The sequence below is a fragment of the Lynx rufus genome, unplaced genomic scaffold, assembly GCF_022079265.1.
Source record: "Lynx rufus isolate CCGP_SWC_20201006 ecotype Redwood Valley unplaced genomic scaffold, mLynRuf1.p SCAF_4, whole genome shotgun sequence".
Taxonomy (NCBI): domain Eukaryota; kingdom Metazoa; phylum Chordata; class Mammalia; order Carnivora; family Felidae; genus Lynx; species Lynx rufus.
The window spans coordinates 152075852-152095833 of NW_025814856.1; the positions used below are offsets into that span (position 1 = coordinate 152075852).

At 41.3% G+C, this 19982-nt stretch overlaps 1 protein-coding gene across 1 annotated transcript in view; it reads right to left on the reverse strand.

Moving 5' to 3' along the window:
- Window positions 1-1752: 1752 nt before the first annotated feature.
- The window catches only part of MTPN (myotrophin), a 60093-nt gene continuing 41863 nt past the window's right edge, over window positions 1753-19982 (reverse strand). Inside the window, exon 4 of the mRNA XM_047094809.1 lies at window positions 1753-5004. Coding sequence (XP_046950765.1) covers window positions 4918-5004 — 87 coding nt within the window. The 3' untranslated portion in view covers window positions 1753-4917. The remainder of the gene's footprint in view (window positions 5005-19982) is intronic.

Here is a 19982-nt window from a genome sequence, read left to right on the forward strand (position 1 = left end):
GGGGCATCCCCAGTGATCGGCAGTGTGGCGAGCCCAAGATATGGAGACTCCAGACCCATGTTCCCAAATGCCTTGCATGCCTCCTCAACCCTCTGTGGAGTTGAGGGAGGAACGTGGGCAGAATTCAAGCAAGTCCGTCATGGGGACTCTGACCCTGGGGAAATCCATCCACAGCAACTGACAGGACATCCGGTGGGGAAAAAAAATCCCTAATGGTCATTCGCCTCAGTGTTGTCATTGTAGCAGCCCTTGTTACATCCTACCCTCACTACTTCTGCCTAGAGTGTAGCTTTGAAGCTCATCTTAGCAGAACTGTGGCCACCCACGAATTTCCGATATCTCACGTGTTGAAGGTTTCCATTTGCTTCGTCCCTAGGAAGCCACTCTGATGACGTCCCATTTATAGGCTTTTAGACAATTTGTGGTCTTTCACCGTGGTCCTCACACTCCAGTGTGCATCAGAATCACCTGGAGGATTTGTTACAACATGGACGGATGGGCTCGGCCCAGACTGGCATTTGGTAGGCCTGGGCTGGGCATTTGAATCAGGTTGAGGTGATGTCGCCAGGCCAGGGACATTTTGAGAATCACTGGTCTTGTAGAAGTAAAAACAACATGGGGCGCCTGGGTGGCACAGTCGGTTAAGCGTCCGACTTCAGCCAGGTCACGATCTCGCGGTCCGGGAGTTCGAGCCCCGCATCAGGCTCTGGGCTGACTGCTCAGAGCCTGGAGCCTGTTTCCGATTCTGTGTCTCCCTCTCTCTCTGCCCCTCGCCCGTTCATGCTCTGTCTCTCTCTGTCCCAAAAATAAATAAAAATGTTGAAAAAAAATTAAAAAAAAAAAAGTAAAAACAACAAAACCCTTGTAACCCAGCTGACTCCGTGCTGGAGTCCTGTGATAGCTGATCTCTAATCACAAAAGATTTTCATAATAACTCTGTCTCCCATTGACTAAAAATCTATACTAGATTCAAACACTTAGATGAACCCCAATTCTTAAAACGGAAGTTTCATGGATTAAAAATATCTGTGAACGCTCCCACCTACAGCCACCTGCTACCCCCCACTGAAACCTCAGTCAGCAACCTAAACCTTCTGAAAGATAGCTTTTGCTTCACTTAGCAACCTCGTGCATTACTACTCAGACCATTTCAAAAGTAAAATACGCAGTAGTCTTAGGTTGTTGACAAGATTACTACAGAACCCAACTAGAGATAATCTTGATGGGTTTTTTGAGGTTCAAAGTGCTTTAACGCTAAATCAGAACATTGTTCTGAGAAGTACTCTAAGGAAGTGCTCACGGTCAAGGAAGTTTGGCAAATGTGAACCACCGGGATATGCAGGGACTTAAGGAGCATACGAAAGATGGGCGTGATTTCCCATGACCCGGTTTTCCTTCGCACCTGGTCAGATCCTGGTGCTCTAGAGGATACTGGCTGTACCTTGCTTTTAGAAAGCCGGGAGGATTACCGAACATTTGTAAGTGAGACGGTCTGTATCAGGAGACAGAAAAACAAAACTTCCACATGAGTAGTAACTCTACTTCAATTAAATCTTTCCTATGTCTTAGTTTCTTTCCACTTAGTTTTTTCTAGGGGTGGGAGGCAGAGGGAAATTGAGATGACTCAAGAGTTAGAGTCAGTCACAGGACCTGTACAGTGGTACAGGAGCCTGGCAAAGAAAGGCCCTGGTAACCGAGGCGGGGGGGGGGGGGGGGGGGGTGGTGGTGGTAAAAATGCTGCTGACGCGTTCCTTGTAGCACAATTCAAGTTTATTCCATTTGTTCTTGCAACACAAAACTTAAACACAGTATTATTTAGCATTCGGATGTACATGGACTAGGATAATATGAGAAACCCAACTGTGTCAAAAGTATTACATTGTGGGGGAAAAAACGAACTCAAATATATCAAAATGCACAAAGCACTAGTCTTCCTCCATTACTGCTTAGAAAGATATGATTGTTTCTCCATTTACAAAATAGAATCAGGACGATTTAAATTCTTAAAATTTTGCATGCAAAACACTGCAATTGCTTATGTAGGAGGGCACTCTCCCCAGCTTCTTCTATACACAATCGAGTACACAATATTGCATGAAGTAAAGAGCAGCTCAGTTGAAGTTTTAGGAAAAAAAAAAAAAGTCAGTACATAGAGATCTGAGGATCCATTATTGAGGGGAAAGAAATCAACGAGGAAAGGGCCTTACTTGCCTGCAGCTCGCACCACTGTACCCAACTACCTCTCCTCTGTGCCCCACTGGCTGTGGAAAGTGAGCGACGCATAGAAGAGCTACTTGGGGATTCTCGGGTGCTGTGCACCAACTCTGGGTCTGCGGATGCAGGTCCGAAGCTGCGAGGGCGAATTTGTTAGTACGCTACCGTGAACAGGCACACCACCTGTTTTTACTTGATCTAGTGCATACAAAAGGACTCCATACAAAACTACAGAACATGCAAGGTTTTTCTTGAGATGTTAAATATGCAGTGGAGAACAAAACTTACTTAACCTTCTACTAATGCATGTAGTACCAAAAAGCAGACATGATTTTAGCTTCCTTTACTCAAAAAATGAACATTAAGTGTTGTGAATTTCTCTGCCAAGTGGTTCAGAAATACATTATAAATAAACTAGTTAAAAAAAATGGTCAACCATCTTGGCCAGTCTATTCTATGTTTATGTTATTTCTCAAGCAATTGCTCCAAAACCATGGGGCTTCTGAAATGGCTGAGAAAGAAGAGGGAAGGCGGGGTAGCCTCTACTGCACTACAAGAAACGCAGGCTCAACTGTACAAAGAAGCACATGGTCTCCACACCTGATGACGGGAGAGAGCAGACCAGGTTTAGGAACGATAGGACAGTGCACTCTCTGCAACAGCCAACTACCACAGGTTTGAAAGGAAAGGTGAAAATTCTAGAGGGTAAAATCCAAGCCTTTCCATAGCATTCTGCCAAGAGGTGAAAACAAAGATACCAAAACACCTTGTTGCTACCAACTGATAAAGTGCCCTCCATCTTCAATGAGGATAGGTCTGTTTCCGCTCAGTGATGTTATAAAGTACTGTTTACTGACTTTGACTCCAACGCGAATAGGCTGCGTTGAGAGTGGAGAATTAGCCAAATATATCAAAGTATTTAAACCACCATTTTGTTTGTGATTGTTTTCTTGGATGCAGGAAAATTACAGGGTTAGGTTAGTTGTAAGCGTAAAAGCCACAGGATTAAAAAAAAGTCCACGGGGGAAAAATACACACGCACGCATGCACGTGCATGCACGAGCGCACGCACACACACCCACACACACACCCCCCCCACACACACACCCATAAATCCACACCCTAACAAACCAATCAGCAATCGATCAGTAAGATTTGTTATTAGCTGGCTATTCTAGATAGTAGTTTAACCCTGTTTTAGAATGCTACATTACCTTAAAAAATCATCATGAATTCTTTGTTATCCACAATCTGAATAGAAGTCCCTAACCCAACCCCCCCCTTTAAAAATTTGAGGTACATTCAATTATTGCATGATTTGGCTAAGGAAAAAACCCTAACATTTTTAGCAAGCTTTTATGGATGGCAAGTCAAAGGAATCAATACTTTAAATGCAGGATAGCAAATTTAAGGGTATATGTTTTAATTACTTGCACTGCTCATGGAATAAACCTTGGAACATGTGTCTGAATACTTCCTGCAGGTCTTAACACCCATTTTAGGGCACTGCATTTTAAGAACATGGAATACATTTTGCAGATGTCACACTTAATGTGATGAATGGTTTAGAAAACAAAAATAGATCATGTAGGTGGGTTGGCAGATGTTCAGCAGAAGCCTATCGACAACTTGGGGAAACCTGGTAACAAGCGTATTTCTGAAGGGACGGGCTCAACTTGTCCAGATTGTAAATCTCACCCCAGTGACAGCTTTGGTGCAGTGAGCAATCAGCATCCAAGGTGGGTCTGAGAGAGGATTTCCAAAGAATGTTCCTTGATTCTCCAAACATAACCGAGGCCAATCCATTCAAAGAGCAAATGAAGAAAATCCGTAGGTACTAAGACAACTGTTCTCTGTATGACACTCACAGGCTATGGCTATGACTCTATGTTTAAATCCCCTTTTACTACCAGCAGGAGTTTGAAAGTGTTTGAATGCTCTAAAAACGTCTGAATCTAGAGGAGAAAAAAAAATATGCACACTGGAATGATTTCTCCTTTAGGCTTCCAAAATTTAAGATTTTATAAATAAAACTAGTCAGTTTTATCTAAAGACACATGACACCCATGTGAAAGGGGAGAGGAAATCCAAAGTTGAGTCATCCAGCAATTTAGGAGTGTGCCCCCTCACCTTAACTGAGCTCCCACGTAAAGCTGAAAGTCGCCGAGGGAAGATTTGGTCGCCGACCACGGGCAGCGCTCTGAACTCCGCCAGGAGGCCCCCCAGGAGAGTGCGTCTTAAGGCAGAAGGCTAGAGCCGATTGCTGATCTCAGCACCCAGAGTTACGTCACAGCAGCCACCGCTGCTCGCACAGTTAGGGCTGCACACACGGAGAGCTGGCCTTGGGATAGTCAGACCCTCGACACAACCTAATGAATAAACTAGCTAGGGAGCTGAAAAGGTCAAATGTTACTGGCGTATTTTGTCTTGGCTCTCCCTTAGGAATGAGCGGTATATTTTGTTGGAAATGGAAAAGAGACGGACTTGATCAGGAATCCGAGTAAAAGCCTGATCACGGTTTTCTCCTCTCTTCCAAAACATGTTTTTTTCTGGTAGTCTGATTTGTTATGAATTTCTCTCTCCCCTCACCCCTCGTAAAGTATTTAGCTGAAGAAGCTGGCAGATAGAGAGTGACAGACAGACAGGCAGCAGTGTGAGGCCACAGGAGAGCCCTTCTTCCAGAGCTGTCAGCCCATCCGTCCATCACTGAAGAAGAGCTTTGATTGCCTGGTTGTCAGTGGCTTCAAAGGCAGTTAGTCCATCTGGACCTTTCACAGACTTATCAGCACCCTGAAAAGAGAGGGAAGAGCGTTAATACTAAATGAGTCCACCGTGACAGAAGAGAACTCCATTACCTGCACAGGCTAATGTTTATGTCCAGAATTAATAATCCCCAAACTAATGGAGTGCCTTCTACTGAAGAAACCCCCCCCCTCCCCCAAGTACTTGGCTAGGTTGTAAGATGAAGTGGTAAAAATACCAAATTATTTTTTGGGCACTACGAACTGTAAGTTACAAACACAACTTGCCAAGAACAGGCAATGACTGCCTTTCATTTTATACTACCATGCACCCATTAAGCTTTAAAAGATCATCTCTGTCTATAATATACAACAGTGGGGAGGGGAGCTGGGTGGCCCAGTCGGTGAAGCAGCTGACTTCGGCTTAAGTCATGATCTCATGGTTTCTGAGTTCGAGCCCCAAGTTGGGCTCTCTGAAGGCAGTGCAGACCTTGCTTTGGATCCTCTGCCCTGCCCCCTCCCCATATCCCCTTGCTTATTCTCTCTCTCTCTCAAACAAAAACAAAAATGGGGGAATCACTTTCGCTAAGGAAGAAAGTATTACTGTGACAAAAGTGTTTTTCTTTGTAACACTTTGTGGAGAGTGCATGAATATGGCACATTTCTAAAATTCAGAGCTTACAAACCATTTATTTTAGACACAATCCTAAAGAACACTGTGTAATATTGGTCATTATGTTTACAAAAACTGAGCAGTAAATGACTGCTATGTGGCCTATGGAAGGAGGTCCCTTCTGTACCCTAGGGAAATCCTCTCCAGCCTGCTCCAAAGCTTTACCTGGAGAGTGTGGCTCTGGAATATTTCACTTGGAACACCGCATTTCAGTTTTGAGACTGCATACACATACACACACACACACACACACACACACACACACACACACACACACACCTTTGTGTCTGTTGTTTTAGCTGCTTTACTAGAATGAAGCTCCGTGGGAGGGTGAATCCATCTGTATTCATTACCGCTGGGTTCCCAATACCTACAAAAGTGCCAATCACCTGGGGGGTGAATTTGCTCCCAAGCCAGGTCAGAACTTTTTAAACTCCCAGAGACCCCAATATTCCACCATCCAGGGGTTCTCCTCGCTAGTTACAGCCCCAACCAGTGTTTAGTCATCAACCAGCCTCTAGCGTCTCACCTTTCTCCTCCTGCCGAATCTCCACTGTTCTTCTGTAAGACCTACAGAATTCTCTAAACTTGGTAGAAATGGTCACTTAGAGACCAACTCTAGTCAAGCCCAGGGGTCTCTTCTCCCATTTATGTCTCACTGCTCTAGTCGTAGGGCCCCCTCATCATGTCGTTATACATCTTGGGTTCTATACAAGATGCCTTCCCCCTTTGCTCGGACAGCCACTCACTCATTCAACAAATATTTAGGGAATGTGTAGACACTTTGTAAGGAGCAGGAGAATCAAAGAAAACCAAGATAGTCTGGCAGTCTGACTAGTGGGAGACAGACACATGAACCACTGTGACAGAGGGGACAAGAATAAGAGTGATCTGTTAACCACAATGGGATGTGCTAGGAGGATGTAAGGGAAAAAGGTTTCCTGGAGGAGGTAATGCTTGAGCTGAGTCTCGATGAATCAGCACAAGTTGATTAGGTAAGCCAAGAAGGAGATGGCATTCTAGGAAGTGTTAGTTAAATTGTTGTAAAGTCCTCCCCAATACGATTGTAACAGTTTCTGTTTCCTCATTTTGTAATTGAACTTAACCGCTTGGTGGAACACAGCCGAACTCCTAGTCAACTGGGAGAGAAATGTGTGGGTGAGAACTTCGATGGGGTAAGTCCTCCACAGGTTGTGCGGCAGTAATTGGGACCGCTCTGTTCAAACCGTCTCCCTTCCCAGATGCTGTCATGATTAGCATTATAAACTATAATCGGGCACTAACAAAAAGTTAAATATTATAGCGAACATCTGTTGCACTTCAGCGGCCAGAGTTCATTTCCCTTCTTCTGAAAACAGCATCCGGATTTCATTTTGGGGAATCCTTTGTCCCCACTGTGTGGAGTCCTGGGACGATGTAACTCAAGGTGCCATGTACTTTCCTCACAGTGGAGTGTCAAAGATTTACCTGACACACGCAGGACTCTCACTTCTGAATTCTGAATCTTGACTGGAGATCAAAAGAGAGAATAAAAAGAGCTCACTTCTTGGGTGGCATAACCCGAAAGAGACCACTGAGGACTTCCTGCCATCTGGAGTCCTGCAGCTGCCATCTTCCCGCCCCGGTGAGCCTGGTCCTCCAGCTTTCCTGTTGGTTCTGGACTAGTCTTAAAAAATGCCTGATATCTACCTGTTAATTTCTGCCATTTGCAACAACAAAAAAATCTAGCTGATTCACCGAAGTCACTTTCCCCCCTAATTTTAATAGACCCATCACAGAACTCAGAATATACAAAAACCCAAAAAACTCGTAAGTCTGTAAGACACTTCTGTTAACATTTTACTGTTTGTCTACACTTCTGTTCTAAAAATAAGCATATGCTGAAAACGTATGTCTTTTAAACATAAATGAGGAACCCTAGAAGAACTAGAGTGACTACATATCAGACAACAGAAACTTTAAAATTAACCAGTATTATTACAAAGATGGGCATTTCATAAGATAAAAGGTTGACCATTCAAATTTCAAAAATGAAGTAGAGAAAACAGTTCCATTTATAATAGCATCAAAAAGAAAAAAAATACTTAGGAATAAATTTAACGAAGTCAAACCAGTTCTGAAAAAGACGAACCAGTTTTGTCAATGTGGATACGAAAATTAATTTTTTTTAGTACTTAATGCAGTTACTAAAAAACTTACATAAATTGGTGTATTTGATTTGAAGAAACTGTTTTTAATCATTTGGTTTTAATTCTAGTGATGATTTTCATAGCTCTCAATAATATACTCAGGGTACTATTTGCATGATTAACTTTAGATACTACCTTCTTACTTCCTGCTACATGGGTGAGGCTTTAGCTCACCACCACCTTCTTCTCCAGACCCTCCCAATTTCTTGTATTTAAAACACCAATTTCTCTTTCTTCATAAATTTAAATGACATTTTTAACTTTTTATAACTTATTTTTTTGAGAGTGTGCACATGTGTGCGCATGGGGGTTGGGGGAGGAGGGGCAGAGGGAGAGACTTTCAAGCAGGCTCCACGCTCAGCATGGAGCCCCCCCCACACGGGGCTTGATCTCAAAACTGAGATCATGACCTGAGCCAAAGTCAAGAGTCTGACTAGTTGAGTCACCCAGGTGTGACCAATGACACTTATTTAAGCCTTTATTTCTTGTTCCATCAGTTCTGACAGTATCTCATCCCTCTGTAAGATTCTCTGCCTTCCCATCACTCCTTCTATCTCTTAACTTGCCAGCTTTTTTATTTTGTCAAGACGAGCTTTTATATTCTGTTCTGTAAAAAGTTTCTTTTTTAGCCTTTATAGTCACCGTGATGTATATTACATCCCCAGGACTCTTTATCTTTCAACCGTTAAGTTTGTATCTTATGACGACCTTCACCCATTTCGCCCACTGCCCCAAACCTCCCACTTCTGGCAACCACCGATCTGTTCTATGCACCTATGAGCACAGGATTTTGTTTCCTTAAAGATTCCACATACACGTGACATTATATAGTATTGGTTCTCTCTCTATACTATGGTCTGACTTATTTCACTTAGCATAATGCCCTGAAGGTCCATTTATGTTGCTGCAAATGGCAGACTTTCCTTTAATGGCTGAATAATAATATTCCTGTGTGTGTGCATTACAGATCACATTTTCTTTATCCATTTATTTCTCGATGGACACTCAGGTTGTTTCCATGTCTTGGCTACTGTCAACAATGCTGCACTGAACACAGGGGTTGTGGGTATCTTTTCAAGATGGTGATTTCACTGCCTTCAGATACATACCCAGCAGCAGAATTGCTGGATCATGCGGTAGTTCTATTTTTAATTTTTTTGAGGAACTCCCATACTCTTTTCCATAGTGGTTACACCGATTTACATTCTTACAAACAGTATGCAAGGGCACCCTTTTCTTCATATCCTTGCTAACGCTTGTTGTCTTATCTTCTTGATGACAGCCATTCTAACAGGTGAGAGGTGGTATCTCATTGCGGCTTTGATTTGCGTTTCCCTGATGACTAGTGAAGCAACTTTACGTGTACCTGCTGGCATATGTGGCATCTTTGGGAAAATGTTCAGGTCTTCTATCTGTATTTTATTCAGATTTTTTTTCTTCTATTGAGTTATGGGAATTCTGTATAATGTTTTGGATATTAACCCCTTATATACATGATCAGCAAATATTTTCTCTTTCCATAGGCTGCCTTTTCATTTTCTTAATTTCCTTTGCTGTATGGATGCCTTTTTGTTTGCTGCAATCCCATGCATTTATTTTTGCTTTGTCGTCTCTGCTTTTGGTGTCAAATCCAAAAAATCACTGCCAATGCAAATGTCAAGGAGATTATTAACCCCTGTGTTCTCTTCTAGATGTTTTATGATTTCAGGTCTCAATCCATTTTTAGTTGGTTTCTGTGCAAGGTGTAAGATGGTTGTCCAGTTTCATTCTTCTTCATGTGGCTGTTTGGTTTTCCCAGCACCATTTATTGAAGAGACTGCCATTTCCACACTGTATATTCTCAGCTCCTGTGTTGTAAATTATTGACCATATAGATACGGGTTTATTTCTGGGCGCTCTATTCTGTTGCACTGATTTTTATGCTAACACATTACTGTTTTAAATTCTATAAGCTTTATAATGTTTTGATCACGAAGTGTGAGGCCTCCAGCTTTATTCTTCCTTCTCAAGAGTGCTTTGGCTATTGGGAGTCTTTTGTCGTTCCACATATAAAGTCTGGGATTGTTTGTTCTGTATCTGTGAAAGTACCACTGGATTTTGGGGTTGTGCTGAGTAGATCACTTTGGGTTTTATGTAAGCTTTAACAATGTAAATTAATTTTATTCTCTCAGACAGTCTAGTGCTAAGAGTATCAAAGTTGGTAGGATCATTCTATCCTGTAAGATCACTTAAGGATGTAGGTCCCTTTTCCCATGTTATTGTCCTCATCATCTGGTTGAAGCTCACCTCTACATTTGTCTCCACCATAATTAATCTTTTCCTACAGACTTGTCCCTTTTTCAGTATTTTTTATAATGATAAAGACCACCATCATCTTCTGGAAAATGTGCGGACTCCATGTAGTTCTTGCTGCTTCGCATGTCATCAATCACCAAGTCTTTTTTTTTTCCAATATATGAAATTTATCGTCAAATTGGTTTCCATACAACACCCAGTGCTCATCCTAAAAGGTGCCCTCCTCAATACCCATCACCCACCCTCCCCCCCATCAACCCTCAGTTTGTTCTCAGTTTTTAAATTTTTTTTTTTAACGTTTATTTATGAGACAGAGAGAGACAGAGCATGAACGGGGGAGGGTCAGAGAGAGGGAGACACAGAATCTGAAACAGGCTCCAGGCTCTGGGCTGTCAGCAGAGAGCCCGACGTGGGGCTCGAACTCACGGACCACGAGATCATGACCTGAGCCGAAGTCGGCAGCCCAACCGACTGAACCACGCAGGCGCCCCTGTTCTCAGTTTTTAAGAGTCTCTTATGCTTTGGCTCTCTCCCTCTCTAACCACTTTTTTTTTTTTCTTCCCCTCCCCCATGGACTTCTGTTAAGTTTCTCAGGATCCACATAAGAGTGAAAACATATGGTATCTGTCTTTCTCTGTATGGCTTATTTCACTTAGCATCACACTCTCCAGTTCCATCCACGTTGCTACAAAAGGCCATATTTCATTCTTTCTCATTGCCACGTAGTACTCCATTGTGTATATAAACCACAATTTCTTTATCCATTCATCAGTTGATGGACATTTAGGCTCTTTCCATAAATTGACCAAGTCTTTAGAGGAGACTATTCTTAACATTTCTCATATGTCCTTGCAGCCACGACATTCAATAATTTCCTATCTTTTTTCACTTCTTACACCATTTTAATTCAGACTCCATACATCTGTTTGGGTGATGTTCGTTAAAATCCAAGTCTGATCACACGACTACTCACCTACCAAAAAAGTCTTAATGGCATCCTCAAAGAAGAGAATGAAAATAAATAGTATGACACAAGGCATAATCTGCTCACTACTGACCTCTCTAGTCCTATTTCTTGTTAAATCCTTTATAGTGAATGCTGTAGCTGTGAGCTTGCTTTTTTTTTTTTTTTTTTTACCTTACCCTAACGTTGCAGGGTCTCTCTGTGTCCCTGTGACTTTTCTCACATTGTTGCTTCTCTTTAGAATGGTACCCCACTTCTCTATTAGATTCCCGGACAAAAGTGTCTAAGATTCAGCTCAAGTGTCAAATGCTTTTTATAAATTACATGACAGGTGCTTTATGAATCATGGTGCCTGAAGTTGTAATGGCATTCTTACTCAAAACACACTATCCCCTTGACCCCTAGGACCACACTTGACCTCTTCTGCCTTCAGATCCCTACTATGTCACATATAAATTCCTGCCACAGCAATCACAACACTTCAATGCGCTTGTTTTAGGTCTTTCTCTCCCCCTACTAGACTAAATACGTTGAAGCAGGAACCAAGCTTGTAAGTCTTGGGATTCCCAAGGCCTTACAGAGGATCAGTAACAGGGGGTCAATAAACGTTTATTAAATTAATTGATAAAGATAGGGAATATACATACACACTAAGGGAATGGAAGAAACAAAATTATTCGTTACAAATTACTATAAGCAGATCAACAAAGTACTGCCACTGTGAACAGGTTGCTCATTAGGCATAATATATAAAATGTTTAATTATCTTCAGGTAATTTCAACACTGGAGACCCTTCAGTTCTGACATCTGATTAGAGAATCAGGACTAGGCTCATCTGCCTATATTTAGAGCAGGATTCAGGTGACTAACGTTTCCTGAAGAAGGAAATGGTCATTATGGCCAAGTGGCCCAAGTACACAGGCAGGCCGTTTACCATTCTAGGGAGTAAAAGCTTTAAGACATTACAAGTAATTTCTTGATCTTGAAAAGTCACAGGCTTAGATAATCAAGTATTACTTGATAGTAAATTGTAGAATACAGGGATTGTAAAAAAAAAAAAAAAAAGTTCTGCTATCTCTGTCCTTGAATAGAATAGTCTACAAGGTAGCTAGCTAAAAACATAAAAATTCAGCAACTGTGGTATGGACAGTCAACTCACTTCTGGACAGAAAGTTCATTAGAATCAAACACAAAATGAATGCCTGAATGAATATAGCATGTTTCCTTTTATCTGATATTACAGGTCTCATAAGGACTCTGAAAATTCAAAAAGGAACAAAAAAGTGCTTTGTCCTCCCCCTTTCACCACCCGAGTTGAACTTACTCAACTGTTCCATTCTCTGTGAAGACCCGAATTTCCCAGGCAGTTGGCTCTCCCCTCCCCTGTATATCTCTGGCACTTGCTGATTCTACTTCAAAGTAGATACTGGGGCTTGGCTCAGCTGGTGTCCAGTGCACCCCCTTCTTCCTGGCTTTCCTCTGCTACAGAGATGGGAGAGAAACTGAATCCTGAATCCCCAGACTCCCTCAGAGCTACACAGGGCCATCTGACACCAATTCGGTCTCTCCTATGGAGGGCTTTCCTGAAAAGCAAAGAGTCCTTAGCTCTCTTCTCCTGCTCCCATCCAAAACACAGACGCAATGCCTAGAGGTTCAGCAGTCCTCTTGTGACCCTAAGACAGGGAAGATGGAGGAGAAGGGAGTGTGGGATGTTGATGCCCAGCCTCGGACTGCATCCCTTCAGACATCTTATTATGAGTCATTTTCTTGTTGAAATCACTGTGGTAGTTTTGGTTATAGCTGGACTCCATTTCTTTTAAGGCTCTTACCACAGTCTGTTAATTAGGTTAACAGACCTGTCCCCCCCCCCAAATTAGGTGGGGCTCCATGAGGGCGGGGGTCTTGTCATATTCATCTCTGTACCCTTACCACGTAGGATGACGCCTGGGATACAGCAGATGCTTAACAAAAATTTACATGTGGGTCACAGTGCAAATGAGTATTAGTAACATCAGTCACCCTCAGTGATCACATATATTCACCACATTCAAAGGAAAAACTACCTTTTCTACCATCTTGTGTATATATGCACCAAAGCTAGTCACTGTGTTAGAATACTGTAAATTCCTTATTTTGAATCGGTCAATTCATACACATTTTAGAACTGTCTTGAGATACTGCTTCTCAAGAATTATCTCATGATTTGGGGCATCTGTTCATAGTTACACTGTAGTATGATAAGATGCTCAGAACCTGGGAACTTTCAACTGTTGGAATACACATTTAAATATTACCATTACTAGAGAACTTACACAATTCAATTCTGGAATCTACTAAAAACAGTAACATTTAAAAAATTATTCAAATACCTACATTTACACATGTCGTATAATGTTATTTACTGGTACAGGATTTAACCGTGCATTTAATTTACATATTGATACAGGTACCACAGTAAAGAATATTTCTGGGCACCCCAAAAACCTAATACAATACTCAACACAGTGAACGTTAGGTTTCTTAAATTTTGTAGCAGTTTTGAGTTTTTAACCTAATACTACATATATATCATCTCATTTTATCCTCACAGCAGCCCTGTAAAGTAGGCACTGTTATCTTTTTAATAGAGATTTAATTTAAGATCAGAGAGGTTAAGAAACTTCCCCAAAGTCAGTCAGCAAGTTATGGTAACTAGAGCTTTCTGACTCCACATCTCGTGTTCCGTGCCAGCTTTAGTTAAAAATGACCGAGGGCTGGGGTGCCTGCATGGCTCACCTGGTTGAGTGTTTGGCTCTTGATTTCGGCTCAGGTCATGATCTCATGGTTTGTGGGTTTGAGCCCTGTTTGGGACTCTCTCTCCCTCTCTGCCATTCCCTCACTCTCTCCCTCAAAATAAATAAACTAAAAAAAAAAAAAAAAAAAAATGACCTATGGCTTTTCTCCTAAAAAAGTTAGGATGAGACCCAGATTCTACAATTTATTAACTTTAGGTATTCTCAACATTTCTGTGTCTCCTGCTACAGGGAAATGAAGAACCCTGTACAACTATAGATACAGTGTGTCATCTGTTGAACCCTTTCAAGCTAAAGAACATTTGCAGAGATAACCAATTCCTAAGTCTATTCAACAAACATTCATAAAGTTTCTGTGAATTACCGGACATCGTTTTGATACAGTTTTACTAGAACACAGTCATGCTTATTATTATTATTTTTTAACATGTTGCTTATGGCTGCTTTTGTGCTACAACCGCAGAGCTGGGTAGCTGTGACAGACACCGTATGGTCTGCAAAGCCTCAAGTATTTATTTTTGGTCCTTTGCAGAAACTGTCAACTCCTATCCTGGGGCGTTAAAGAGAACAAGAGGCTGGTTCTCTGCATATGTTCATAATCTGGAGAGGACAAAGGAAAGGATCGCGTATGCAAACATAAGTCAGCATGGTAAATACAGGCACACCTCAATTTAATGTGTTCTGCTTCAGTGTGCTTTGCAGATACAGTGTTCTTGTTTTTTAACAAAGTAAAGGCTCGTGGGAACCGTGGGTCAAGCAAGTCTATGAGTGCCACTCTTCTAACAGCGTTTGCTCATTTCCTGTCTCTGTGTCACATTTTGGTAATTCTTACAGTATGTGAAACTTTTTCATTTCTTCTGTTTTGGAGATCTGGCATCAGTGATCTTCGTTCCCACTGTAACTGTTTTGGCACACCATGCACTGTGACCCTGTGAGATGGCAAACTTATCGACAGATGACCTTACACATGTATTCTGACTGTTCACCAACTGGCTGTTACCCTCTCTCCCGATCCTCCGGCCTCCCTGCCCCCTGAAACACAACAGTATTGAAGTGGGCCAAACAGTCAGCCTATACTGGCCTCTAAGTGTTCAAGGGAAAGGAAGAGGTGCAGGTGGTCCCTTTAAGTGTGGTGACGGGAGATGATCAGATGCCTCGGGAGATGTAATGAACGGGGTGAACGACATGGGCACGGCCGCACGGTGTTCGGCTACGAATGACCTTCTGAGGACAGTCAGAGGGAGGATCACCTGAATCCGGACTGTGGCTGGACGAGGGTGACTAAAACCATGAAAAGCAAAACTCTGGATGAGGTGGGCGGGGGACTACTCTACTGGCTCTGTGCTGCAGAAGAGTAAGCTTAGGATTACATGTGAAGGAACTTGCTCAAAACCACAAAGTGATTATGAGGCAGAACTGAGAACGCAACTTGGGGGTGGTGTGTGTGGCACCAAGGCACCCGGTAAGTAGGTCACTGACCAGAACTACCTCCTAACGACGCCAGGCTGAAAGATCTAAATGGTTTAAAATAACAAGCTTACAACGGGTACATTTGTGTAGGGGATTTGGGCAACAGTATAACAACTGGTCTCTCCGTGATTTAAGTGGTGAAATTCAGAGCTGGATCAATTCTGACAATGCAGTTTCTTTTTAAAGTAATTCAGAAAGGCATCGCTGAGTTCAGTGAGGGTCACTGGTCCTGAAATGCTTTTAAAACCAAACCTGCCTAAGTTAGATGGAACAGAACTTGGGGGTTCCGAGCAATCATAAAATCCTAGCTTGAGCATATGTAAAGCTGTCTAGGTTTTTCTGGGGATGGGGCAGTGAGTAATCAGAGCGAAAAAGGGTTCTAACTGCAAGTACGTATTTGTTTATGCTGAGAAGGGTGACTTCCCAATCTTTGTATCTTACACATTTAATTCTCAGTTGAAGCGGCAAAAATCAGTACCACAGACCCTTGGAGGATTTGACAATGCTGGCATTTGAGGGGGGTATTCAGTTTTTATCATTAACTGGCTGCTTGGTATTTAAATAGAACACAAATATGTTCAGTAAAGACATCAATGTTCTAAATTTTCGTAGACTGAGTTTTAGTATTTTTTACTCTAAGACATACTTTATGTAAAACATTAGTAGTTTGACTTCCTTTTAATAAAAGGAAAGGTAGCTGAGCAAACCTTTGTGTCTGTACCTCACTCATTTATCCTACTCAAACAGAAGCAAGTAACTTCGAGAGTGGTCTTTACACAGCTATGAGTCACTAAAATTGGTGTCGCACAATTAGCGGTTACCTATTTTGTTGTATGGTTACAGTAGACTTGCTAAGGAGGTAACTTCTTTGACACAATGTGAAGCAGAGAAATAATGGAAAACAAAGCCAAATTTTCTTTGGATTTCCTCCTCTCAGTTATAGCTTAATGTGCTAGATATCACTAATAACAAATGACAGTTTATAATAATTTAAGTATGCTGTAGGTTTGTAATCTAGGAATAAAACAGTAATTAGTGTTTTAAAACTTTCGCTAGGGGAGCCTGGGTGGCTCGGTCGGTTAAGCGGCCGACTTTGGCTCAGGTCATGATCTCGCGGTCCGTGAGTTCGAGCCCCGCGTCGGGCTCTGTGCTGACTGCTCAGAGCCTGGAGCCTGTTTCAGATTCTGTGTCTCCCTCTCTCTCTGACCCTCCCCCGTTCATGCTCTGTCTCTCTCTGTCTCAAAAATAAATAAACCTTAAAAAAAATTTTTTTTAAAATAAGTAAAACTTTCGCTAAGTTTTCAATTCACAAGATTTTCATTCTCACATGCTAGGGTACAACTTTTTCTCTTTAAAAGAATTCTTGTTCTCACAGGAAGTTGGTCATTTTTAGTAATAGCATATACTTACATGAGGACAATATGAACACACCAGAGTAAATGACATAGCTTATCTGTCTACATTCTACATTGTAGCAAACTTAACATGTTTTTCTTTCTTGAATGTTTATTTTTGAGAGAGGGAGAAAGAGAGAGAGAGAGAGAGAGAGAGAGAGCGAGAGCAGAGAGAGACACACACACACACACACACACACACAGAATCCGAAGCAGGCTCCAGGCTCTGAGCTGTCTGCACAGAGCCTGATGCGGGGCTTGAACTCATGAACCGTGAGATCATGACCCCAGCCAAAGTTGGATGCTTAACCAACTGAGCCATCCAGGCGCCCCAAACTTAACACCTTTAAATGAGGTATACAAGCAAACATTTAAATATTTTCCCTTTCCCCACATTGGTTTATTTAGAAATGGTTTTCTCTAGGATTAGGAAACAAGGATACTTCTTAAAATCCAATTATGAACATATAAATTATAAGGCATTACATAAATTATAAGGAATTTTAGTTAAGTATTAATGTAGAAATGTTGATAGATGTCAGATACTATATACCATAACAATATTATGGGAAATGTCTAACGGAGAGTTTGCTGCAGGCAAACATTTCTCTCAGAGAATTGTATCTTTAACCAAACTAGAAGATACCAATTTTATGTATATCAAAATACAGCTGTGAAAAAGAAATTAACTTTGGACTTACGAAAGTCTACTGGCTAATATTTTAATTCACGAGTATCATTTCATGCTTAACCTTTTAACTAATGTGTTCATGAAATGATGCTATTTCTCAGGCATATGAGATTTTAATCAGGAATAAACAGTGAAAATTCCAGATCATTGTCCTGTAAGCTCTTGTTTGGTTACACTAGTTGATAAAACTTTTCAACAAATGAGCACTAGCAGAGTTGGAAAAAAGCATCCAGAATGACAGCTACATTCTTAACTTGCATCACTTAGGAAGGGTCATGTTCCCACTGAGGGCTAGAACCTTAACATGATGTGCACTATAAATTCCAAACTATTCATGAGCTAGAACAGCGGTCAGCAAACTGTGACCCAGATGCTGGTTTTTGTAAGTAAAGTTTTACTGGAATGCAGCCATGCTTGTTCATTTCTGTACTGTCTAGGACAGCTTTTTAGAATTACAGTCGACATACAATGTTATATTAATTTCACATATACAACAGTGATTGGACAACTCTATACATTATGGAATCACAGCACAAGTGCAGCTACCATCTGTCACCATAAAACCCTATGACGACGCTACTGACTATATTCCTGTGCGGCACCTTTCATCCCTGTGACTCACACATTACATAATTGGAAGCCTATACCTCCCACTCCCTTTTGCCCACCTTGCCCATCCTCCTCTTTCCCTCCTCTCTGGCAACTACCAGTTTGTTCTCTGTGATTATGACTCTGTTTCTGCTTTTTTGTTTTGCTTTTTAGCAAAAAAGTTCACTTATAAGTGAAATCGTATGGTATTTGTCTTTCTCTGACTGACTTCACTTAGCATAATACCTTCTAGAGCCATCCATGCTGTAACAAATGGCAAGACTGCATACTTTTTCATGGCTGAGTAATATTCCACTGTGTGTGTGTGTGTGTGTGTGTGTGTGTGTATCTCCTCTATCCATTAATCTAGGGACTCTAAATTGTTGCAATAAACACAGGAGTGCATAAACCTTTTTGTATTAGTATTTTGGTTTTCTTTGGATAAATACCCAGTAGTGGAATTACTGTATTATATGGTAGTTCTACTTAAAAAATTTTAAAGAAACTTCTACACTGTTTTCCACAATGGCTATACCAATCTACATTCCCACCAACAATGCACGATGGCTACCTTTCCCCCCCCATCCTCGACGTTTGTTATTCCTTGTCTTTTTGACACTAGCCATTCTGGCTGGTGTTAAGGTAGTATTTCACTGTGGGTTTGATTTATATTTCTCTAATGATTCATGATGTTGAGCATCTTTTCATGTGTCTATTGGCCACTTACATGTGCTCTTTGGAAAAGTGTCTATTTGTGTAGTGGTTTTTTTTTTTTTTGTTTGTTTTTTTGTGTTGAGCTGTAGGTTTATATATTTGGGATATTAACCCCTTATTGAATGTATCATTTGTAAATCTCTCATTTAGTAGGTTGCCTTTTCATTTTGTTAATAGTCTCTTTCACTGTGCAAAGGCTTCTTATTTTGCTATAGTCCCAGTAGTCTATTTTTCTTTTCTTTTCCTTGCCTTAGAAAATGTTGCTAAAGCCAATGTCAAACGTTAACCATATTAAGCATGGGTTTGTTTCTGGGCTCTATTCTAGTCCACTGGACAGAATGTGTGTATTTCTGTGCCAACACCATACTGTTTTATTAAAGCTTTGTAGCAGGTATCTTGAAATTAGAGACTGTGATGCCTCCAGCTTTGGCTATTCAGGGTCTCCTGTGATTCCACACAAATTTCAGTATTTGTTCTAGTTTGTCTATGGCAGTTTTAGAGTGGCAGAGTTAGGCCAGAAAACACATGGTCTTCAAAGTCATACGTGACTTTTTAAGAAAAAGTCTGCCAACCTCTGGACCACAGGATATTTTTGTATCACTTTTTAAGATTTTAAAGGCAAAACCCAAAAACCTTTATTCAACTGAGATCATTACAATTCAAAATGATATATACTTAGTCTGTTTTGCTTTGATAAAAACAGGTAGAAGTCTTATCAGGTCTGGCCTTGTCACTGCTGCTGTGCTCGTTGGTTGCCACTTCTCTATCCTGGATGTGTGTTTCACATTCTTGCTTGGGCTTCTTCCTCCTCTGCTACTGCTACTCAGGAGGCTTCTCGAGCCTGCATTTTGACCTGTTCTGTCTCTTTTCCCTTGTCTCTCCTCACCAGTTTTGCATAGTATTTTTCATGGGCTCTGGATGTTGTGGAAGTACCAGGAACTTTGATCACCATCTTACCATTCAGCAATTATGTAGTTTTAGCTTTTTAAAAAAATTTTTAAAAATATTTATTTATTTTTGAGAGAGAGAGAGAAAGAGAGTAGGGGAAGGGCAAAGAGAGACGGAGACAGAATCCAAAGCAGGCTCCAGGCTGAGCTGTCAGCACAGAGGCCGACGCGGAGCTCAAACCTATGAACCATGAGATCATGACCTGAGCCGAAGTGGGATGCTTGACTGACTGAGCCACCCAGGCGCCCCTACCTCATTTTGTTTTCCTAGCTTATTTTTTTTAACTTTAGTGTTTGTTTTTTATTTTA